This window comes from Dama dama, chromosome X (assembly GCF_033118175.1).
Source record: "Dama dama isolate Ldn47 chromosome X, ASM3311817v1, whole genome shotgun sequence".
In the NCBI taxonomy this organism is placed as follows: Eukaryota; Metazoa; Chordata; class Mammalia; order Artiodactyla; family Cervidae; genus Dama; species Dama dama.
Genome location: NC_083714.1, coordinates 38,606,988 through 38,631,799, shown reverse-complemented (window position 1 = coordinate 38,631,799; position 24,812 = coordinate 38,606,988). Strand labels below are relative to the sequence as shown.

At 45.3% G+C, this 24,812-nt stretch overlaps 1 protein-coding gene across 1 annotated transcript in view; it reads left to right on the top strand.

Moving 5' to 3' along the window:
• Positions 1–1,429: 1,429 nt before the first annotated feature.
• LOC133052095 (heparan-sulfate 6-O-sulfotransferase 2-like) overlaps positions 1,430–24,812 on the top strand; it is a 67,745-nt gene continuing 44,362 nt past the window's right edge. The window contains exons 1-2 of the mRNA XM_061136870.1: positions 1,430–1,857; positions 2,718–3,236. Of these exons, the coding sequence (XP_060992853.1) occupies positions 1,430–1,857; positions 2,718–3,236 (947 nt within the window). The remainder of the gene's footprint in view (positions 1,858–2,717; positions 3,237–24,812) is intronic.

Sequence of the window (24,812 nt, the reverse complement as noted above, 5' to 3'; positions counted from 1 at the left end):
TGCCTCATATTTGGAATTGCTCAAACCCATCCCTGGGAAGCCCTGGTGGTTCAGCAGTAAAGAATCCACCTGCAATGCAGGAGATGTAAGAGATCGGGGTTCAATCTCTGGGTCGGGAAGATCCCCTGGAGGAGGAAATGGCAACCCGCTCCAGTATTCTTGCCTGGAGAAATCCCATGGATAGAAGAGTCTGGTGGGCTACAGCCCATGGGGTCGCAGACAGTCGGATGTAGAGACTAAACATCAACATCAAAGGCCATCCTCACAGTGACCTAGATGGTCAGAAAGGAATTAGTCCTATTTTACAGCAGAGGAAACTGAGGCTCAGGAGGGGCAAGTCATAATCCCAAGGCTGCCCAGCAAGCAAATGACAGAATCTCAGGTCTGGAGACCAGTGCTCGCTGCCTTACTGCACAGAGAGAATAGATGAGGGATGAACAGAGCTCAGCAAGGGATCAAATGTTCTAAGCGAGATCCTGGGAGCGCCTGTCTCTGGAGGGACTTACTGCCACCCCCAGGACTCCGCTCACGGGCCCCCACCTCCCCATCAACACTGTTCTGAGACACCACTGCCAGCCCGAGCTCCTTCTGCAGGGGTGGGACTGGACACCGGTGGACACTCATTCACAGAAATACCAGTTCCCAATACCTGATCAATCAGATGGGAATGGTCAGAGTCCTGAGTCCTGGGACCTTGTTCTAAAGGGACATTCCTTCTTTCCTTGCCAATCCTCACAGTGCTGGTCCTGCAGCTGAAGAGAGCCTTTCCGGACACTTGGCTTGAGGGCGCTCTGCACCTGTTTATTAAAAGAGGTGGTGTTAGGAAATGGATGGCTTCCTGGGTTCAAACCCTCAGGCTCCGCTGTGTGACCTTGGGCACATTCCTTTCCCTCTCTGGGCCTGCTTCCTCATTTGTCACACCACCTTGGATTAGATGCCCCCCCCTCCATGTAGTATTTAATCATGTGCCTTTCTTTTAACGAATCTTATGAGTGAAGCCTTCCTGTAGACACGGGGCTTGATGCTGGGGATTGAGAAAGAATAGGGAAGTAAGGACCAGTCCCTGCTCTAAAAAAGCTCAAATTCTCATTCCGAAACGTTTTTTGTTTTTTTTTTTTGGGTTTTTTTGGTCATGCTTTTTCCTTCATGCTGACTTACCTTTTCAGAAAATGCCCCCGCTTCCGCTGGAGAATGGAAATTGGCAAGGAGAGAGGGAAAAGGCCCAATTTGCACCTTTGCTATTTTAGGGGAGGCTGAAATTACGAGCCAAAGTGTAGTGATGTGCTCACTAGAGTGACCTCCGTCCCCCCAAACCGGAGAAAAGCCAGGTCTTTTGCTTAAGTGGTTTGAGCTCTTAGGCGTGAGGCATTATTACGTAAATTCAAGCTCGCTCCTGATCCTTAGTACCCTGAGTTGCCTGAAGGGGGGAATGGCACTGCCTGCGTGTGCAGCCGGGGCGCTCGGGCCGCCGTTGCAACCGGAGCGAGGAGCGCCCGCCCGCACCACCTGTCCCCGCCGGCATTCCAGAGTAGAGGCCGAATTGGCAGCAAGCCGGCCCGGATCAGTCGCCGCCTCAGTCCGCGCGGGCCCTCCTAGGGGTGTGTCTCGCGGATTCAACTCCCAGCCGCTCCTGGACGAGCCCCTAAAGGCTGCTGCTTCTCTGGCGGGAGCCGCGCGCGCCCCTCTCTTCGCGCTACTGCTCCGAGGCCGCCGCAGGCGGATGCACGACCTCAGGAGACGCTGGGACCTGGGCTCCCTCTGCCGGGCCCTGCTCACCCGGGGCCTGGCCGCCCTGGGCCACTCTCTGAAGCACGTGCTCGGCGCGATATTCTCCAAGATTTTCGGTCCCCTAGCCAGGTACGTTTTAGGCGAAAGCGGGACTCGCGCTTCCGGGCCAGGGCGCGCGGGAGCGGTGCGGGAAGGGAAAGCAACCGCGAGGAGAGGAAAGGGCGCAAAGTTCCGGCTGGCCCGCGGCGGCCGGGCTCGGGGGCTCGGGGGCTCGGGAGGGGAGCGGCGCGCGTTTGGCTCCGCTGCGGCTCCTTCCCCGCGCTTCCGCGGGCACCCTGAGCGCAGCGTCTCAGCTAGCAAGTCGGGTTGCTCGCGGACCCCCTTCCCCCAGGGGAACTCCGAACGCCGGGCTCTGAGCTCCCTCGAGGCGGCCCCCAAGGTGGGCAACCCAGTGCGGGCAAGAGCAGGGCTTCGGAGGCGCACGGTGAAGGAGCCCGAGATCGGGCAGGCGAGGGGGTGGCGGCGTGCGCGCCAAGGGGACTGGGGGCAGAAGCCCCGGGGAGAGTCCGGTGGGCGAAGCGGGATGGGGATGGGAGCCACGGAGCCACCGAGAGTGGAACGAGATGCGCGGAGGCTCGGACCCGTGCTATGAGTTGAGGAGTGGGGCAACCGGGGCAGGCGGGGTCCCACGGGGACGAAACCCCGCGGAGCCGCTCCAGAGAGCCCCGGTGCGGGGAGAGGGCAGGCGGCCAGCGGTAAGGAGTCGGGGGGGAGGGAGGAGGGGTGTGCGGCAGAAGCCACAGCGCTGAGCCTGCCGGGAAGGAAGGAAGCGGGGAAGGGCGCCGCCGCCGCCGCCGCGGTGGAGCACTCGGTGCCGAAGGGAGGGGGAAAGGGGAGCAACCGCGGCGCCAGGGGAGGGGGCGCTGCGGGCGCGCGGCGAGCGCGGGCTGAGCTGCGGGATTGACGTAAGGAGCTTGGGTTTCCCCCAGCGTCGGGAACATGGATGAGAAATCCAACAAGCTGCTGCTGGCTTTGGTGATGCTCTTCCTATTTGCGGTGATCGTCCTCCAATACGTGTGCCCCGGCACAGAATGCCAGCTCCTCCGTCTGCAGGCGTTCAGCTCCCCGCTGCCGGACCCGTACCGCTCGGAGGATGAGAGCTCCGCCAGGTTCGTGCCCCGTTACAATTTCAGCCGTGGCGACCTTCTGCGCAAGGTAGACTTCGACATCAAGGGCGATGACCTGATCGTGTTCCTGCACATCCAAAAGACCGGAGGCACCACTTTCGGCCGCCACCTGGTGCGCAACATCCAGCTGGAGCAGCCGTGTGAGTGCCGCGTGGGTCAGAAGAAATGCACTTGCCACCGGCCGGGTAAGCGGGAGACCTGGCTCTTCTCCAGGTTCTCCACGGGCTGGAGCTGCGGACTGCACGCCGACTGGACCGAGCTCACCAGCTGCGTGCCCGCCGTGGTGGACGGCAAGCGCGACGCCAGGCTGAGACCGTCCAGGTGAGTGAGCGCCCGCGGCCGAGCGGGGCCCCCCGGAGCCGAGCCGGGGTGCTGACCCGGCCCGGCGGGCAGGCAGAGGATCGGAAGGCGCGGCCGATCGGTGCGGGTGACCCAGGGAGCACCTCGGCGTCCCTGCAGTGGCGCCCGGGTTGGGCTGGGCAGGCGCCTGGCGCCCTGGCGCGTGGGAGCAGGGCGCTGTGGCGGCTCGTCCATTCCTACCCGGGACGGCTCCTGTGTCTGCACACGGGTTGGCCTGCTTGGCGCCTCGGAGTGCGCGGGGGGAAGCGGCCGGGAGGCCTGGGACGAGTGCCCCCCGGCAGCCGCCGGGACAGAGTACCGAATGTAGATTCCGCACTGGAGCGCCGGAAAGAGCCGCGCTTTTCGTGTAGCCTGCCTAAGCCCCTCCAGCCTCTCTCTTTTCTCTGCACCCAGCTTCCCAAGCCGCCTTTCTCTTCTTTGACGATCCCGCATTCTTCCCCCTCCTCCTCGGCCTTTCCCCTCGCTTCGACTATTCGCCTCTCCTTCTCTTGCTTGGGATCTTGTCAGCTCCTGGCCGCTTGCTCTTTCCTTTTCCCTCCGTTTTCCTTTCTCACTTTGCTTCCCGTCCTTTCTTTAACCTTTTATGTTTTTTCCCCCCTCTTCCTTCCGTAGTTTTGTCGCCTCGCTCCTCCTTTCTTTCCGCTGGCTTTACTCTCCTTGGGCGAATGAATGTCCCTCTGCGGCTGTTTGCGGACACCCAGAGAGAGCTTGCGCCCCTGGCTACTGGCTGCACGCGGGGCATCCCCTGCGCCTTGCGAGTGCAAGGGGCACCTCACGGGCCGAAGGGCGGGTTGGGACGCTGCTGAGGATCCGGTGTGGGGCTCAGTCTTGAGAAACCTCTCCTGATTTACAAACTCCTGAGCCCTAGAGCAGGGAGCTGCCAGTCCACTTGTGGGAACCTAGGGCTGATGCTGAAAGAGCTGTTTTATGAAAAGCCTGTCACTTTTGAAGCGAGGGCATTTTCCTCCAGCCAGCTGCAATGCCTGGTTGCTGGCGGTCAGGGAGTGCCATAAAGGGGGGAGTAGGAAGGACTCTTTGGGGTGCAGTTGCCCCAGTCAGGGCTCCCATTCTGCTGGTCTCTATAAAACAGAGCGGGCTGCTGCAGGGGATGCCGGGAATGGATAAGGTGAGTTTAGTTGACAAGGCCATGCTCTCTGCCTCTCCACCGAGCTGACCACAGGAGGTTGCTGCTGCTACAGAGGCTGCTTCCCTGGACAGATTCCCCATTCCCTTCTCATGGGGAGGGCTGCTCTGCTCCAGACACTGTCACCTTTTGTTGGTACCTCTTGGAATGCAACAGCCAATGCGGGTTTTTCTGTCCAGCCCCAGACGAATGGAGCCCTCCAACTTTCTGGTCATCACTGAGATTTAGACGGAACCTCACTCCCTACTTACTTTCCCATCCCTCAGTTTACAGTGTCCTTTCTGAATGCCGGAATTCTGGGAGAATCTGTTGAACTTTCATTTCCCTTCCAGCACTAACTTCCCCTGTCCCCAACCTCCTAAGCAAACCTTGACCTTAGGAAGGTTGCCACGTCAATCCATTGTGAAAATTGTACATTGTCACTACAAGACTTTAGGGTTGAAGATGTTCACAAACAATTTGGCAATATTGAAAATAATTCCTCTTGCTGATGGAGCCTGTAGGTGTAGTGAGAGGTGCTGATATAAAAAAAGCTCTTGAGGGCAAAAATCGAATTCCACAGCCATGGCTGTGGCAGAGGAAGAAAAATGAAGTCTTGGCCACTATGGACTCCCCGGCCCTCTCTGGAGTTCCACGAGGCACATGTGCCTTTTAAAATCCCTTTGGACAGGTAGTGTGACATAGTGTGTAAACACACATTATTAGTATTGTGATCTTGTGTGTTTGATGGCCGCTGTCCTCTGGCAGATTCCTTCAGAAAATTCCCATAGGATAACGAGGACCCCTCAAGGGGAGGGCTTAGCCTCTTGGACAGTCCCCAGTGGAAGCAAAATTATTTGAAATGAAATACGATTTCCTTGGTCATCTAAAGGGTGATACCACAGTGCCATCTAGTCTAATAAAGGAAGAATCACTTTCTAAAGAGTCGGAGTTACTTGGATCTTCTGATATTCACCAAAATGAAGTAAAATTTGCTAGAGAAACACGTGGCTACCCCAAGGGTACTTTATTTCCTTAATTCCTACCCACCTCCGGAAATCTTCATCTTAAAGAGTAGTCATAGCCGAAGGGTTCCAGAATTTCCCAGGATGCTGACTGCTTACAGGACCAGTTCTGTGAACTCTGCTAATCTGTGTGAGAGAAGGTGTGCACAAGTGTGTGACAGTGAGAGTGTGTGTGTATGTTGAAAATTTAGAGATAGAAGCATCTGTGCTGGTGGTGATGCATGAGGCCGAGGAGCTGGTCTCAGGAGACAGAAAGTCAGCCGTGGGGAGTTCCTGTGTGGAGCAGCCTTCCATGCCAGTTGCTGGTGGGCTGTGTGGTCCGCTGAGCTGAGCAGAACAGCAGTTCCGTCTGTTAGGCCTGGGAGTTCTGACGCCTGGGCCTCAGTTCCAGGCCAGCTGTGAGCCAGCTGCATGCCCTTGGACCCTAGCCTCTCCCAGCCTTGTCTGTGTGGAGAGTGCATTCCGGTTCCTGATGAGCTTTGCCATCCCTTATCTCTGCTATGTCTCTGTAAAGTTGTGCTGTTGGTAGCAAGAAGGCAGAGTGGACAGAAGTCTCCCCATTTATCAGATGAGACAGAAGCCCAAAGGGGTTGAAGGACTTTCTCAAGGTCATTGGACTCTTCAGTGATACAACAGGGATCTTGCTCCAGCTTGGGCTGATTCCACAGCCCTGGCTCTGTTGACTGGAACTTCATGAGCAAGGTTTTTTTTTCTTTTTTTTTTTTTTTGCGAAAGCACAGTGAGGTATCTCATGTGAGTCATTACCACAAAGTGAACACTCCATGGATGCTCACTGGTGTTATTATCACCTACATCATCACCGTTTCCAGTCGTTTTTACACATGTGTTTGAATGAGTGATTGGACCAGGGTTGCACAGGCATTGGGAGAGAAATAGAATTCTACCTCCCTGAAGCTTTATGCTCACCAGGAGAAGGTCTGGTGGCTGGGTGGCAAAGGGGCGTCTCATTGCCAAGGCGGGAATCACTGCAAAGCTGAGCAGGGTGGGAGTACTCTGGGGGCCTGGTGAATAAGCGTCAGGAGGAGCCGTCAGCGGCTAGAAGGGACACCTTCTGATTCACTACATCCGTCCATGCTGGGGTGGGGGAGGCGGGCATGAGAGGCCACCGAGCCTGCAAGCCAAGACCTGAATCGTGCTCCCACTGCTACATTCTAGAAGTGCTTGGGTGATATGTAACTGCTGAGTGCAAATGGCTGCCATCACGCTGCCTGGAGAGGACAAAGAGAGAGTGCTTGGCTGGCAAAAGGCACCAGTTTATTAAGATTTGTGTTTGTTTAAAAAAAAAAAAACACCTAGAAATTGCATTTCATGCCTCTGTGTGCGAATATGTTGTTTAGGGACCAGAGCGAAATCCCGCTCATTCGAGAATTCCCAAGACTGCTTTTGAAAATGTATCAAAACATGGTTGCTGATCAGTTCTTCTGACTGCCAGATTCTGCAGGCTTTTTCTCAGACCAAATTCCCTCTGTTTGTAGCCAACTCTAGTGCATCCCTGAGTCTGTGGGAGGACCTCAGAATTGGGCATTGAGAAAGTGCACCAGGCTCATTCTTCCCCGGGGCACTGTGCTGGCTGGCACACTAGGGTGGCAGCTGGCGGCGGGAGAAGATCAGCTTCCTCGGCTACCCAAGTCAGAGAATCTGGTCATCATATTCATGGTGCATCTTAGACATTTAGCGTCTTTACATTTTGCAGCAGTCATAGGGGAAGAGTAATTAATTGTCACCTAGAATCCACTAGGTTATCACTGACAGGAAAGGACTATATGGCATTTCTACGGAGCATAGCTTTCTCTCTCTTTTGTCTTCTTTGTGGTCACTCCTTTTTAATACTTGTAGTAAAGGCTTCCTTTTCTTTTCCTTTGGTTTAAAGGTGGCTTTATTTATTTATTTATTTTTGGCCGCATGGCTTGCGAGATCTTAGTTCCCTAGCCAGGGATCGAACCCAGACTTCATCAGTGAGAGCACCAGGTCCTAACCACTGGAGTGCCAGGGAATTCCCAAGCTCTATTTTGACACAACCATGTCTTGGTAAGAAGTCCATGGTGCATGAGCCTGCTCATGGCTCAGGTGCCCATGCTCCACTCCTTCCCTCATGCAGTGAAGCAGGACGATGAGATTGGCATGTGGAACAGGGCGAGACAGCGAGTGAATGGATCAATTTAGGCAGCGGTGTGGTCCTTCTGGTCCCTCAAGCTGTAGGCCACTGGGTTCTCACAGGCGTAGCTTCAATTAGCCAAGGATGCTAAGAGCTGTTATTGCCTCCTGCCCTGCACACATGTATTTCCCAGGAGAGGGGGAGAAATTCACCATGATAAATTAACATCTTTGCCTGGATGGCAAATACGTTGCTGGCATCCCAGCCAAGCTCAAAGTTCTCAAGGTGGTATAAAAAGCTATTTGGAATTAGATTTTCTTAATAGTAATTTTAGATTAGTGCTGTTATGTGGCAATAAGAATGTTAGAGCTTGTCTTTTCTAGATATCTGTCGTCAAGTAGTATGAAGTGACTTTAAAGAATAGTCACCTCTTCTATCTGTCATTCGTGAAGCGAAATTTTGTGAAGCTGCCCATTATATTCCAGGAGAGATGTGTCATCTTTGCTCTCACAGAACTTAGAGTAGAACAGAATAATTTGGTGTTTTAGATATTTAATAAAGAAGATGGGTTTTGTTTGGAAATGATTTGAATATCAATAATGCCTTCAAAATGTCATACCTTTATTGGGATATGTTTTAAAAATAGAGAAAAGTTCATCTATTTATGTAACAGTTTAGGTCTAATCAGCAAACTTTGTGGAGTAAGTATTATGACCTCTGCCTAGTGCTGGCAGTTGGTGGAGATTAGAGCCCAGACAAATCCCCAAAAGTCGAGGTCACCGTCTTCAGCCTCAAGTTCATGATGGCAAAAATGTAGAACTATGGAGTATAGACAGGTGGGGAGAGGGGAAGAGCCAGTGATTTGGCAAGTCCACCCCCACTCTGTAAAATGGGAGACTTAAACAGGTTGCTTTCTAAGGCTCTTTTCTTTCTAAAAGATGATGAGCAGGCCAGAAAAAGGAGAGATCTGTTTGGAAAGCCTTCTGGGAATAGGTGGCTTGTTTTCGGGAAGAAACTGGCTTCTCAGGAGACACGGGTTTCATCCCTGGGTGGGGAAGATCCCCTGGAAGAGGAAACGGCAGCCCACTCCAGTATTCTTGCCTGGGAAATCCCATGGACAGAGGAGCCTGGTGGGCTACGGTTCATGGGGCCCAAAGAGTCAGACATGACTTAGGGACTAAACAATGAACAAACAACAAAATTTAGAAGAAAGGAGGCATTGTGGGTGGATGTGGCATCCTCATGGCATCTCAAGGTCAAGTCCCCGAGAAGGTTCATGCCTGGGGGAGGGTTAGGGAGCCTCATTGTAGAGGTCCTGGAATGGCAACCAGAAGGTCGAACCCTAGAGGTATGAGAAACTCTTGCATGGCAGGAATGTAAGAAGCACAAAAGTAAATGTAGTCAAGTTAAAGAGAGAGCTCTGATTTCCGGTCTGGAGTCAACATGGTACCACTGACCAAAAAAAAGAGGTTGAGAAGGGGCTCTAATGAGCACTGGGAGGGTATTGAGAGTTGTGACCAGTCTAACTTGCCTAGGTTTCTACTGGCCAAGGCTTGCAAACAAGTGAGAACCGGAGTTCCGAACAGGTTAGGGCTTAGTTGTATACATAGGAGTCTGTGAACCCAGTTAATCTGAATTCACAGTTGGCAGTATTACTTAAATGATTGCTGCAATTTTGATGTGGGAATCTTAGCCAAGGAAAAGACTGTTTGAATAGAGGAAAAGATCGACAGTTATGATTATATAAAAATGAGAAATGTTTATCTGTCCAAAAATAACCAGAATGAAAAGGCATGTGTCAAACAGATGAAAATATGCACAACAAATAAAACAGACAAAAGGCTGACATCTTTCCTGGAAAAAGAGCTCCAACAAATCGAGCAGAAAAACAAAGGCTATGACCAGAAAATTTTGCAACAGGGAACCAAAGCTAGTTTACAGAAAGGGAAAAGCTTAGTTTTCAGTTTCTAAACTAAAGAAAAAAGTTTAGTTTCACTAGTACTAAAGAAATGCAAATTTCAATTGTATATAGGAAAAGCTTTTTGCTTCTCTAATTAATTTCTCAGATTGAAAAAAGACAACTAGGTATACATCACCACCGCCGCCAAACAAAAAAAGGGTAGTAGTCAGTGTTGACAAAGGTGTAGTAAATACCATCATTCATATACATTGTTGATGGAAATGTAAATTGAAATGATTCTTTTGGAAATAAAATAGACAAACAGAGAACATCGGCAGTATTTCTTTGACCCAAGATTTCTTTCCTGGGTTTTACTGAAAAACCGTCCTGTACATGTCTTTCTATCACTCACTCATTTATTTATTCATTTATTTACAAATATTTATTGAATATCTCATCAATATGCTATGTGCTGGAGGCACTGTGAGGAACCAAGTGGACATGGTCCCTGGCTTCATAGAATGGGAAAGGTAGACATGAAACAAATAATTCATTACTGAAAATGTGAGAAGTGCCATGAGGAAAAAGCAGAGGGTGACATGATAATGGTATCCTAGGAGGCTACCATTATTTGTAAGTTATTTGGAGTTATTTGTAAGTGTAACAAATTGGAAAAATCTGAACAATGTATAGGAGAATGGTTCAAGAAATCTCAGTACATCCACTTGAGGGATAATTTCAAAGCCATTTAAACATCCTTTTTAGAGTATGGAAAATTGGTAGTGATTTAATGCTCAGGGGAAAAGAGATAGACAGTTATGGGCCCAGTTTGACAACAATTATGTGAGAGAGCGAGCAAAGGGGTGGGGGTGGAAGGAGAGAGGCAAATCATCTTTCCATCCCTCTCAAATCTAAGCATAAAAGGCAAAGAATGGAAGAAAAACACCCAAATATCAATGGCTCAGTTAGTGACTTATTTTCTTTCTCTGTTTCTTTGAAGGATTTTAATTTTCTTTACGAGTATGCATTGCCTTCATAATAAAAATAAATGTTAACAGTTTTTAAAATGATGCTTTATTATGGCTTTGATAAATTACACACGTCTGCTTTTTGGTTTCTAAAGACTATTGGCTGGTTATTTCATTAGCCTCTTGATATTCTGGGAGTCCTTAATGAGGAAAGCAGCCTTGGCTAAATAAACTCTGAGACTGAAAGGCAGAGGTATTAAGTTAGACATCGACTGTTGATTTTTCTGATGATTGGCTGTTATCACATTCCAAAGAATCCACAGAACTCTTATACTAGTACAGTACAGAGATATTTGAGTGGATTGCCATTGCTTGTTCTCTGTTTAAAAATTAAATGAAACAGGAAATTAATAATGGCACACAGAAATAAAAGGCTTACTCTCTTCAGCCAGAGCCACCCAAGATAGCCTGGACTTTGAATACTCATGAGCCTCTTTTCAAGTGAGCTGATACGAGAGCTAATGGTCTGATTAGAAGAGTGAAGTCTTGGGGTTGGGAGAAGGACTGTAGGTTCTAAACGTCCACAACTGAGGGCTTAGATCAGTTAGTGCATGTGCTGCCCTTATCCAGGAGAGAAGTGGAGTCCAGTCTGCTGCAGCAGCCTCCCCCTAGAGCAGTTTCACTTCATAAGAGCATTGCCCCCGGTTAACTGTAAATTAAGTTGACTAGACCAACGGTCGCCAACTTCTTTGGCACTAGGGACTGGTTTCATGAAAGACAATTTTCTCATGGACTGGGGATGGTGTGGGGATGATTCAAGTGCATTACATTTATTGTGCACTTTTTCTATTATTATTTTATCAGCTCCTCCTCAGATCATCAAGCATTTGGTCCCAGAGGTTGGGGATCCCTGGACTAGAACACTGCATTCCTCAACTGCTCTGGGTATCTGAGGGGCCACTAAATACAGTGAGGTTCAGAATCTTATTGTTGAAACTCCACAAAGACTACATTCTAGGGACAAGCTATTTTGACAGTGTAAAGAATGTGCTTCGCAGTTGGGAAGCTAATATCAACATTCTGTGCCAAATAAGATGAGATATTTAGTCACTGAGATTAGGAGAAAAAAAAGGTATAGATGGGAATATTCGGTCTCCCATTAAAGTGTAATGAAGATTCCAATTAATGGTATATGTCTTCTAATACAATGTCATTGTAAGCTAGGAGAAATATTTGTCTAAACTTTTAGTAAAATATTTATTGGCAGAGAAGCTTTCCTAGCTTTGCTAGGTATTGGACTTTGCAGATTATTCAGTTGGTCTTATTGCATGCCATTTGTTATTTCTGCCATTTTGCCTCTAAGAACAGTGTTGAAGACTTTGACACATTTCAGAGCATTACACAAAATAAATCTGTCTTGCACATTCCACTGTGCTTTTTCTGGAATATTATAAATATTCAAATATAGGCACACTTGCAAATTCAAAATAAAATTCAATAATGCAAATTTGGCATAAATTCCATATTTATAACTTAGCAATAGCTTTGAACTTGTTATCCTATGATATAATTGTATCAAATATGAGCTCCTGGGAATTACCAATAAATATATTTTTCTGATTAAACTGTGGGTTCTTTTTTAGTCACAATTTAGGCTTCAATTCTTGTATATATTATAAGAGAATAATTTGCACTTCATTTACTCTAAATTGTCAAGAATCATGTTCTTTCTTGATGTAGATGTCTGCAAAGAGGGCTTCTTATTCAGTTTGATTGGTTTTTGAATTTTACCAGTGGAGATGCCCTACTGAGCCTAAGAGAATTGGTCTGTTTCTGTGAAGAGTGTAGTTCTAATGAATCACTTCCATGCACATTTCGGAAGGAATACAGAGCAACTGAAAGTGTGCAATGCATTGGTTTACATCGAGACCTTTGGAGAAATGAGCAATAAATCTAACAGGTTTCTTTGGAATTCTCCTAAAATTGGTAAGTCACAAGTTTCTACTTCTTAGGTGGCTCTACCTAAGACTTGTTGTTTAGTCACCAAGTCATGTCCAACTCTTTTGCGACCCCATGGACTGTAGCCCGCCAGGCTCCTCTGTCCATGGGATCTAGTTCATTATTTCTACTAAAAATAACTTAGAGACTGAATTTCTTTCAAAGTGTGAAATTTGATGAGTGTGTGAGATCATGCGATTTTATTTCTCCCGTTTGGGCTTTCTCATCATTTATAACTAGAACTGAGAGCAACAAAAATGAAGCTCTGTAAGTCTATAACTTCCTACTAACCCACTTCAGTTTTCAAATTGCTTTGGGATTTTTATGAACCATCCCTGTGAAGTTCATAAAAAGCAAACACAGTTGACATGATATGTGAGAGAGAAATACAAAATGTTCAATATAACCATTTTATTATTAAAAACCTGGAGTCAACAGCTTGATTCAGCAATAAGTCCTAAGGAATTTCCTGGTGGTCCAGTGGTTGCGACTCCTTGCTTTCACTGCTGAGGGCCCAGGTTCTCTCTCTGGTCAGAAAACTAGGACCTCACAAGCCACATCTAATATTTATGAGTGTGTGTGCTTCTACACACACACGATTAGAACTGGTGTCAGCTCCCAGTCATGGTCAGGTAAGGGCATAATGGTTATAAAAGAGCAAAGTAGAAAGAGTGGGGGCAGGAGAGAGGAGGGATTGGAAAGAGAAACAGAGTAAAATTAATATTTCATGGACATCCCAAATGTGTCAAGCACTGTGCTAGGCATTTTCACTTACAATTTCATTTAATCCTTGAAGTATCCTTGCAGTGCACACACTTTCTAAATTCTCATAACACGGATAAAAATTTGGCAAGTACTGTTTTAAAGAGAGGAGAAGAGGAGGAAGAGGAAGAGGAGGAGGATTGGAAAGGAGGGTGAAAGGAAGGAAAGGGGTAAAAGAAAGAAGGAGGGAAGGAGTGTTAGGGAGGAGGGAGATGTCAAGCTTGCCTCATCTGAAAAACTTTGAATTTTTGGGACCCTGCATTATTTACCTCATTATTCTGAGCCTGCCCCTGCACCCCACCCAACTAAATCCAGTTGTTAAACTAATTGGATCATGTGGGTATAATGTGGATAACTAAGACTTGTTTCACACTCTGGAGGAATGAGATTAGGCCCAGTTCACAGCTTTTCAACTGCTCTTATTAGCTTTGCAGGGATCTTTTCTAAAGAGGATACCCCACTTCCATGGGGATCTATTTTTTTATCCTCCAATTCTGCTTCCAGAACATTATCGTTTTGAACAATTCTTGCAAATCTAGAGGCAACAGATTTTGATGGTAGTAGGAAGTGGCACGCTCCTTACTCTTGTCACTTAGAACTGCATTTTGTAGTGAATGGTCTAGAAATCTAGAACCACTTTTTCCAAGCTCAAGCGTGACCCAGAAAAAAGAAAACCTCCTTGCATTCTTTTCAAAGTAATATATGTGATTTTGGAATTTCTGTATTAAGTCCTTTCTTCGTAGGAGAAAATAAAATCCACCTTAAAATGATAAAATATTCAATCCAGTTTTGCCAAGCGGAGTCTAATTTCAGTTCACATATTATAATTTATAATTCTGAGTCCTAGGAGCCAAAGCCCCCTTAGACCACCCCTTCTTTCCATCCAGGCTTATCATTTGGAGATCTCATAGCTTCCTTGTCTGTAAACACCATCTGGTGGAAGTGAGAACACTGCTAATGACCTACATGCTTTTGGGTACATAGAGACCAGGGGCTAGTTGTTAATATCTCATTGGGGGAGTGGCATCTTTGAGAAGAGAGCTGATGATGCTCCCTGGCAGGAAAAGGGTGAGAGGGCAGGGGGGTAGGTACAGGGGAGAGAAGGAAAGCGTGTCCTGAAGCTTTGCTGTAGGCTTGCCAGAATCTGGGGAAGTGTGGGGTGGGGGAGGGGAGAAAGCCTTACTCACAGAAGAATTAGATGGTTAAAGAATTCGTAATAGGGACTTCCCTGCTGGACCAGTGGTTAAGACTGTGCTTCCACTGCCAGGGGTGAGAGCTCCATCCCTGGTCAGGGAACTTAAGTTCCTGCATGTTGCACAGTGCAGCCAAAAGAGAAAAAGGAAAGAATTCATGATAATTAAAAGGATGTTTTTGTGTTAAAGAGGAAGAATACAGCCACAAAAACATAATTACTGCAAAATATGCTGCACTCGACCAAATAGCCACTTGATGACTACCACTGTGCCTCTGCTAGAAAGAAACCAGCTCTTTCGTGAGAGGAAAAACATGGGTATTATGTCTATTTGCATGCTCATGTTAATGGTTCACAGTCAAGCCATTAATTAAACAATAAATCCTTACAAGATAGGACTGGATCAAATAATGCACAGTCTGGCAAGTAGTTTGTGAGAGGATGATTCTGGAAATAGGGTCAAGCCTGGGACTCGCTGGATGCCCAGCAAGCATCTGCAGTCCCAGGTCTAGAAGAGTATAGACCAGTTTGAATGAGATATTATATCTGTTTGAGGGGTTTTCTTTTCCCAAATGCTACTTTGTAAAGGGTGGTTTGCCTGGATTTATGAGAGAAGAGCTAATGAAAGAGAACAGCAGGACCATTCCAGGTGAGCCTGCTGTAAAGGGTTCCTGTTTGAGTTAGGGATTCAGCTGACACAGCCTGCAAGGCTATTAGAGTGATGCCAGGCTTTTTGGTAACTTTCCTGCAGTCTGTGGCCAGTGGGGCAGTTTCAGCCCTGCATGAATGGTTTAGTCGCTAAGTCGTGTCTGACTCTTGCAACCCATGGACTATAGCCCACCAGGCTCCTCTGTCCATGGGATTTTCCAGGCAAGAATACTGGAGTGGATTGCCATTTCTTTCTCCAACCCACGTGGATTAGGAGTTTATATTTAGTTAGAAACCCCTGTCCAAGAAGTTGAGGAGTCTTTTTTTTTTTTTTAATGTTTTCCCAGTTTGAGACATAATGGAGCAGACCCAGGTAGGCATGCGAATAGCATCTATTTACACACAGGCAGGGCTATGCTGTTTTCCTGGACAATCATTTTTTCCGCATTTCCTGGAGGAAGTCTTGGAATCACAAATCACAATTTGTGGCTCGCTCTGAGTAATGAGTCATTTGATGGAATTTCATTTGGTAGATTTAAAGAGAGTTAGTGTTGATCTATGAAGTCAGATGATTTAAGAAATTGAAGCAGTAACAAGTAAATTGCTTTTCTCTTGTACTGAAAAATGCTTTCTAGGCGTTTTCGGCTTTTCTTTTTAAAATGGATTTATAATACTGTTTCTCGTCACCTCAAGGCTCAAGTTTTGAGCTTTGCTCTGTTGAATCCTAAATGGTTCCTCATTTCCCACGAACAGATTGTCCAATGGAGTTTTTTTTTTTTCTTTTTTATTAGTTGGAGGCTAATTACTTTAAAACATTTCAGTGGGTTTTGTCATACATTGACATGAATCAGCCATAGAGTTACATGTATTCCCCATCCCTATCCCCCCTCCCACCTCCCTCTCCACCCGATTCCTCTGGGTCTTCCCAGTGCACCAGGCCCGAGCACTTGTCTCATGCATCCCACCTGGGCTGGTGATCTGTTTCACCATAGATGATATACATGCTGTTCTTTCGCAAGATCCCACCCTCACCTTCTCCCACAGAGTTCAAAAGTCTGTTCTGTACTTCTGTGTCTCTTTTTCTGCTTTGCATATAGGGTTATCGTTACCATCTTTCTAAATTCCATATATATGTGTTAGTATGCTGTAATGTTCTTTATCTTTCTGGCTTACTTCACTCTGTATAATGGGCTCCAGTTTCATCCATCTCATTAGAACTGATTCAAATGAATTCTTTTTAACAGCTGAGTAATATTCCATGGTGTATATGTACCACAGCTTCCTTATCCATTCGTCTGCTGATGGGCATCTAGGTTCCTTCCATGTCCTGGCTATTATAAACAGTGCTGCGATGAACATTGGGGTGCATGTGTCTCTTTCAGATCTGGTTTCCTCAGTGTGTATGCCCAGAAGTGGGATTGCTGGGTCATATGGCAGTTCTATTTCCAGTTTTTTAAGAAATCTCCACACTGTTCTCCATAGCGGCTGTACTAGTTTGCATTCCCACCAACAGTGTAAGAGGGTTCCCTTTTCTCCACACCCTCTCCAGCATTTATTGCTTGCAGACTTTTGGATAGCAACCATCCTGACTGGTGTGTAATGGTACCTCATTTTGGTTTTGATTTGCATTTCTCTGACAATGAGTGATGTTGAGCATCTTTTCATGTGTTTCTTAGCCATCTGTATGTCGTCTTTGGAGAAATGTCTGTTTAGTTCTTTGGCCCATTTTTTGATTGGATCATTTATTTTTCTGGAATTGAGCTGCAGGAGTTGCTTGTATATTTCTCAGATTAGTCCTATGTGTGTTGCTTCATTTGCTATTATTTTCTCCCAATCTGAGGGCTGTCTTTTCACCTTGCTTATAGTTTCCTTTGTTGTGCAAAAGCTTTTAAGTTTCATCAGGTCCCATTTGTTTAGTTTTGCTTTTATTTCCAATATTCTGGGAGGTGGGTCATAGAGGATCTTGCTATGATTTATGTCGGAGAGTGTTTTGCCTATGTTCTCCTCTAGTAGTTTTATAGTTTCTGGTCTTACATTTAGATCTTTAATCCATTTTGAGTTTATTTTTGTGTGTGGTGTTAGAAAGTGTTCTAGTTTCATTCTTTTACAAGTGGTTGACCAGGTTTCCCAGGACCACTTGTTAAAGAGGTTGTCTTTTTTCCATTGTATATCCTTGCCTCCTTTGTCAAAGATAAGGTGTCCGTAGGTTCGTGGATTTATCTCTGGGCTTTCTATTCTGTTCCATTGATCTATATTTCTGTCTTTGTGCCAGTACCATACTGTCTTGATGACTGTGGCTTTGTAGTAGAGTCTGAAGTCAGGCAGGTTGATTCCTCCAGTTCCATTCTTCTTTCTCAAGATTACTTTAGCTATTCGAGGTTTTTTGTATTTCCATACAAATTGTGAAATTATTTGTTCTAGTTCTGTGAAAAATACCGTTGGTAGCTTGATAGGGATTGCATTGAATCTATAGATTGCTTTGGGTAGAATAGCCATTTTGACAATATTGATTCTTCCAATCCATGAACACGGTATGTTTCTCCATCTGTTTGTGTCCGCTTTGATTTCTTTCATCAGTGTTTTATAGTATGTATAGGTCTTTTGTTTCTTTAGGTAGATACACTCCTAAGTATTTTATTCTTTTTGTTGCAATGGTGAATGGTATTGTTTCCTTAATTTCTCTGTTTTTTCATTGTTAGTGTATAGGAATGCAAGGGATTTCTGTGTGTTAATTTTATATCCTGCAACTTTACTATATTCATTGATTAGCTCTAGCAATTTTCTGGTAGAGTCTTTAGGGTTTTCTATGTAGAGAATCATGTCATCTGCAAACAGCGAGAGTTTCACTTCTTCTTTTCCTTTCTGGATTCCTTTTACGTCTTTTTCTGCTCTGATTGCTGTGGCCAAAACTTCCAACACTATGTTGAATAGTAGTGGTGAGAGTGGGCACCCTTGTCTTGTTCCTGATGTCAGGGGAAATGCTTTCAATTTTTCACCATTGAGGGTGATGCTTGCTGTGGGTTTGTCAAATATAGCTTTTAGTATGTTGAGGTATGTTCCTTCTATTCCTGCTTTCTGGAGAGTTTTAATCATAAATGAGTGTTGAATTTTGTCAAAGGCTTTGTCTGCATCTATTGAGATAATCATATGGTTTTTATCTTTCAATTTGTTAATGTGGTGTATTACATTGATTGATTTGCAGATATTAAAGAATCCTTGCATTCCTGGGATAAAGCCCACATCGTTATGGTGTATGATTTTTTTTTTTAATATGTTGTTGGATTCTGTTTGCTAGAATTTTGTTAAGGATTTTTGCATCTATGTTCATCAGTGATATTGGCCTGTAGTTTTCTTTTTTTGTGGCATCTTCGTCTGGTTTTGGAATTAGGGTGATGGTGGCCTCATAGAACGAGTTTGGAAATTTACCTTCTTCTGCAATTTTCTGGAAGAGTTTGAGTAAGATAGGTGTTAGCTCTTCTCTAAATTTTTGGTAAAATTCAGCTGTGAAGCCATCTGGTCTTGGGCTTTTGTTTGCTGGAAGATTTTTTGATTACAGTTTCGATTTCCTTGCTTGTGATGGGTATGTTAAGATCTTCTATTTCTTCCTGGTTCAGTTTGGAAAGTTATACTTTTCTAAGAATTTGTCCATTTCATCCAAGTTGTCCATTTTATTGGCATAGAGCTGCTGGTAGTAGTCTTTTATGATCCTTTGTATTTCAGTGTTGTCTGTTGTGATCTCTCCATTTTCATTTCTAATTTTGTTAATTTGGTTCTTCTCTCTTTGTTTCTTAATGAGTCTTGCTAATGGTTTGTCAATTTTGTTTATTTTTTCAAAAAACCAGCTTTTAGCTTTGTTAATTTTTGCTATGGTCTCTTTAGTTTCTTTTGCATTTATTTCTGCCCTAATTTTTAAGATTTCTTTCCTTCTGCTAACCCTGGGGTTCTTCATTTCTTCCTTCTCTAATTGCTTTAGGTGTAGAGTTAGGTTATTTATTTGGCTTTTTTCTTGTTTCTTGATGTAAGCCTGTAATGCTATGAACCTTCCCCTTAGCACTGCTTTTACAGTGTCCCATAGGTTTTGGGTTGTTGTGTTTTCATTTTCATTCATTTCTATACATATTTTGATTTCTTTTTTGATTTCTTCTATGATTTGTTGGTTATTCAGAAGTGTGTTATTTAGCCTCCATATGTTTGAATTTTTAACAATTTTTTTCCTGTAATTGAGATCTAATCTTACTGCACTGTGGTCAGAAAAGATGACTGGAATGATTTCAATTTTTTTGAATTTTCCAAGACCAGATTTATGGCCCAGGATGTGATCTATTCTGGAGAAGGTTCCGTGTGCACTTGAGAAAAAGGTGAAGTTGATTGTTTTGGGGTGAAATGTCCTATAGATATCAATTAGGTCTAGCTGGTCCATTGTGTCATTTAAGGTTTGTGTTTCCTTGTTAATTTTCTGTTTAGTTGATCTATCCATAGTTGTGAGTGGGGTATTAAAGTCTCCCACTATTATTGTGTTACTATTAATTTCCTCTTTCATACTCGTCAATGTTTGCCGTACATATTGCGGTGCTCCTATGTTGGGTGCATATATATTTATAATTGTTATATCTTCTTCTTGGATTGATCCTTTGATCATTATGTAGTGTCCTTCTTTGTCTCTTTTCACATCCTTTATTTGAAAGTCTATTTTATCTGCTATGAGTATTGCGACTCCTTCTTTCTTTTGGTCTCCGTTTGCGTGACATATTTTTTTCCAGCCCTTCACTTTTAGTCTGTATGTGTCTCTTGTTTTGAGGTGGGTCTCTTGTAGACAGCATATATAGGGGTCTTGTTTTTGTATCCATTCAGCCAATCTTTGTCTTTTGGTTGGGGCATTCAACCCATTTACATTTAAGGTAATTATTGATAGGTGTGGTCCCGTTGCCATTTACTTTGTTGTTTTGGGTTCACGTTTATACAACCTTTCTGCATTTCCTGTCTAGAGAAGATCCTTTAGCATTTGTTGTAGAGCTGGTTTGGTGGTGCTGAATTCTCTCAGCTTCTGCTTGTCTGTAAAGTTTTTGAATTCTCCTTCATCTCTGAATGAGATCCTTGCTGGATACAGTAATCTAGGTTGTAGGTTATTCTCTTTCATTACTTTCAGTATGTCCTGCCATTCCCTTCTGGCCTGGAGGGTTTCTATTGACAGATCAGCTGTTATCCTTATGGGAATCCCTTTGTGTGTTATTCATTGTTTCTCCCTTGCTGCTTTTAGTATTTGTTCTTTGTGTTTGATCTTTGTTAATTTGATTAATATGTGTCTTGGGGTGTTTCACCTTGGGTTTATGCTGTTTGAGACTCTCTGGGTTTCTTGGACTTGGGTGGCTATTTCCTTCCCCATTTTAGGGAAGTTTTCAGCTATTATCTCCTCAAGTATTTTCTCATGGCCTTTCTTTTTGTCTTCTTCTTCTGGGACTCCTATGATTCGAATGTTGGGGTGTTTCACCTTGTCCCAGAGGTCCCTGAGGTTGTCCTCTTTTCTTTTGATCCTTTTTTCTTTTTTCCTCTCTGCTTCATTTATTTCCACCATTTTATCTTCTACCTCACTTATCCTATCTTCTGTCTCCGTTATTCTACTCTTGGTTCCCTCCAGAGTGTTTTTGATCTCATTCATTGCATTATTCATTTTTAATTGACTCTTTTTTATTTCTTCTAGGTCTTTATTAAACACTTCTTGCATCTTTTCAATCTTTGTCTCCAGGCTATTTATCTGTAACTCCATTTTGTTTTCAAGATTTTGGATCTTTTTTATTATCATTATTCTAAATTTTTTTTCAGGTAGATTCCCTATCTCCTCCTCTTTTGTTTGACTTGGTGGGCATTTTTCATGTTCCTTTACCTGTTGGGTATTTCTTTGCCTTTTCATCTTGTTTAGATTGCTGTGTCTGGAGTGGGCTTTCTGTATTCTGGAAGTCTGTGGTTCCTTTTTATTGTGGAGGTTTTACCCAGTGGGTGGGGTTAGACGATTGGCTTGTCAAGGTTTCCTGGTTAGGGAAGCTTGTGTCGGTGTTCTGGTGCGTGGAACTTGATTTCTTCTCTTTGGAGAGCAATGGAGTGCCCAGTAATGAGTTTTGAGATGGGTCTATGTGTTAGGTGTGACCTTGGGCAGCCTGTATGTTGACGTTCAGGGCTATGTTCCTGTGTTGCTGGAGAATTTGCGTGGTATGTCTTGCTCTAAAACTTATTGGCTCTTGGGTGGTGGTTGGTTTCAGTGTAGGTATGGAGGCTTTTGGACGGTCACTTATTACTTAAAGTTCCATGTAGTCAGGAGTTTTCTGGTGTTCTCAGGTTTTGGGCTTAAGTCTCCTGCCTCTGGATTTCAGTTTTATTCTTCCTGTAGTCTCAGGACTTCTCCAACTATACAGCACTGATAATAAAACTTCTAGGTTAATGGCAAAAAGATTCTCCCCCGTGAGGGACACCCAGAGAGGTTCACAGAGTTACATGAAGAAGAGGAGAGGGAGGAGGGAGATAGAGATGAGCAGGAGGAGAAAAAGGGGGACTCAAGAGGAGAGAGACAGATCTACGCAGTTGTCTGTTCCCAGAGTGTTCTCTGTAGCCCAGACACCCACAAAGATTCACAGAATTGGATTGGGAAGAGAAGGGGAAAGGAGGAAATAGAGGTGTTCTGAGGTAGAAAACAGAGAGTCAAGATTGGGAGAGAATAATCAACACACTCCTGAATAAAAATGGGAACTGAATATTGGATTCTTAAATGTTCACAATTTGTATCATATAATCAAAAACAAACATTAAAAATCTAGAGTAGAGGTTAGACTCTTAAAAATACTATATTAAAAACAAAAACCAAAACACACACACAAAAATTTTAGAAATATATATGAAGTTTGCTTTAAAAATAGGGCTTCTCTTCTTTTTTTTTTTGGTAAGGTTATAGTGTATTGAAAATGAAAATTAAGGAGTAGTAGAGGAGTACTAGAGGACTTTAAAAGAAATAAGAGAAAAAGAAACATAGAAAATAGAAGAGAAAAAGGAAAAGAAAAAAAAAAGAAAGAAAGAAAAAAATTTTTCCCTAATTAAAAAAATTGTAAAAATCTATGAAAGTTAAAGTTAAGGAGTAATGGGGGAGTAATAGGGAATTTTAAAGGAAAATAAAAGAGAAAAAATAAAAAAGAAAAAATTAAAAAAAAAATTTTTTTTTCTTACTAAAAAAAAAGTAAAAATATATCTAGGAATTTCTCTGGAGCTGTTGCGGTCAGTGTGGTTTTGGCTCAGTTTCGGATAGCTCCTTGTTCCACCTTACACTTCTCGATATCTACAGGCCCCTTCTGGTGTAGTCGGTGTTTTCTACAGGGATTTTAATCTGTTGCACCGGTCCCTTCTGAAGCGGTTCCCTTTGTTTATTTGGCTTCTGTTTGCCGGTCTCTTCAGTGCCTCATTTCCGCCCTGTCACAGGCGGGCAGAGGTGGACTCTTATTCAGGTAGCTAGTTCCGTCACGCTGCGGGGAGGAGCTGGCACTGCTTTCTCTGTCTGCCCTGCTCAAGCTCCCGGCTGCTCTATATGGGGCGCGCCCCGCGCTGCGCGTGGTTCCAGCCCTCAGTGTTCCACAAAAGCGCGGAACAAAAAGCTGCGCCTGCTCTTTGTGCCTTCCCCGTGAGAGCAGTCCAGGCAGCCAGGGGCTTGACGGGTGCACTCTGCCTGGGTGCGGCACGCCCGCTCCCTTCCGTGGTCCCAGTCTCAGTTTCCGCCGGCGCCAGTCGGGTGCGTGCGCCTTCTGCCCTCCACGTCCCCAGCCCCAGTCCCCGCCCACACCGGTCGGGTGCCTGCGCCCTGTGTCTCGCTGCAACCCTCCCAGCGGATGTCGACCATCCAGAATCTAAGGAGGTCTTTGATTAGAAACTGGGGGCCTGTTTGCAGTGCGGCAGGGGATGCGGTCCTTGGGGCCGAGCCTACCCCCTTCCCCTCCCCGCTGCCTCCTGTCTCCGGCGGGGCTGGGCCGGTCCGCAGCCTGCGAGCTCTTCTCTGGACTTTCTCGGTCCCTTTGTTCTGCGAACGGCCGGCAGTGTGTTCAGGCCAGTTAATTTTCTCTCTCTCTTTTGCTCTCCCACAGTTCAAGGTGGCAACTCACAAAAGCTCCCTCCGATTGTCCTCAGGGCACTCAGGCCCGGACCCTACCCCAAGCAATGCCGCCCGCTCCTCTCCGTTCCACCCCCACTTGCTGGTGGTGGATGCGGGTGTCTGGGGTAATTTTCTGCTGGGAGTTGCTTTTAGGCTCATAATCTGTGGGTTTTATTTATTGTTTCCCTCCCAGTCAGGTTGCCCTCCGAGATTCAAACACTTCCCCCAGTCCCGCCAGTGCGAGGGTTTCCCAGTGTCTGGAAACGTCCTCTATTAAGACTCCCTTCCCGGGACGGATCTCCGTCCTTAGCTCTTTTGTCTCACTTTTTATCTTTTATATTTTGTCCTACCTCCTTTCGAAGACAATGGGCTGCTTTTCTGGGCGCCTGATGACCTCAGCTAGCGATCAGAAGTTGTTTTGTGAAGTTTGCTTTGCGTTCAGTTATTCTTTTGATGAATTTGAAGGAAAGTGGTCTCCCCGTCCTACTCCTCCAATGGAGTTTTGAATATCTTGTTTTGGACCGTAGGAGCTAGAGTTTTTTTAATTCTCCTGGAAACACAAATGAATATACATTTCCTTTTAGAGGTTTTATGTCTTCTGACTGATCTCATGAAAAATAAAAAAACAACTATGCACATCCAAGTTCAAATTATTTACTTTTATAGTCAAGACGTGCCATTGACCAGCCCACCCTCACTTGCCTTTATTTATCTGTTTATCTGGGAGGGGAGAGGAGGTGGCTGCTAGAGGGGTCAGGGAAAAGAACTAGCCTGGCTGCTTCCTTCAGACCACTCACTGGCCTCTGAGCAGGAGAGATATGCGAGTGCACACTTCCTGGAACTGTTTGCAAAGTGCTGGGGTGGGCGCGGGGGCAGGCAGCTGCCTCTCAGAGCAAACAGGGTACCTCCAGGAAGGCCGGAACGGAGAATCTCTCCGCCCGAGAAGTGGAAAGACCAGAGAAGCTCCCAGTGGGCCTTTTCTGTCTTTCTAAGTTCTCCTGCCGTCCCTCCCCTTGTGGACATGTGCCCCGCCTCCAGCAACTTCAAGGCGCTATGTTGCCAGGACCCTTGAGAGTCAGTCATGGTGAGAGGCAAATTGCAAGTGACACATGAAAAAAGATCCCTGTATTAATTGCCTGCACGTCACAGAAATTCCACAGATCTTGAACTCATCGAGGGAAGATACGGTGTGACTCAAGGTTTGTAATCCCAGAGCCCAGCTGACAGTGTTGCCAATGGTTGATGCTCAATAAGTGTTTCAAGCTGCCGAGAAAAATAAAGTATCACAGGAGTCCGGAGGAGGGGACAGCTGACCCACAAATGGGGTCCTGGAACCGTGCTGAAGAATGTGTCATGAGGAATAAGATCTAGAATTTGAAAGAGGACTTGGGACAGGTCAGGGCTCTCACTACCAGAATAGGTGAGGCATTGAAATAGGAAAGTGAAATTAATATAGCATATTTTTCATCAGTCTGGTTCTCTAAACCACAGGGACCTCTCGGTGAGCCTGGAGTTTGGTGGCTTCAAGGAGACATATAAATGTACAAGAATTCAATTCATACAGCTACAGTTAGATGAGGACTTCCAGGAAGATGCTGAAACGAGGAGTAATCATGGGGTATTGTTGAAGCGAGCAGCTGTCCTTACAGGGTTGCTGTCAGAGATGGGGGCAGGGGACTCTGT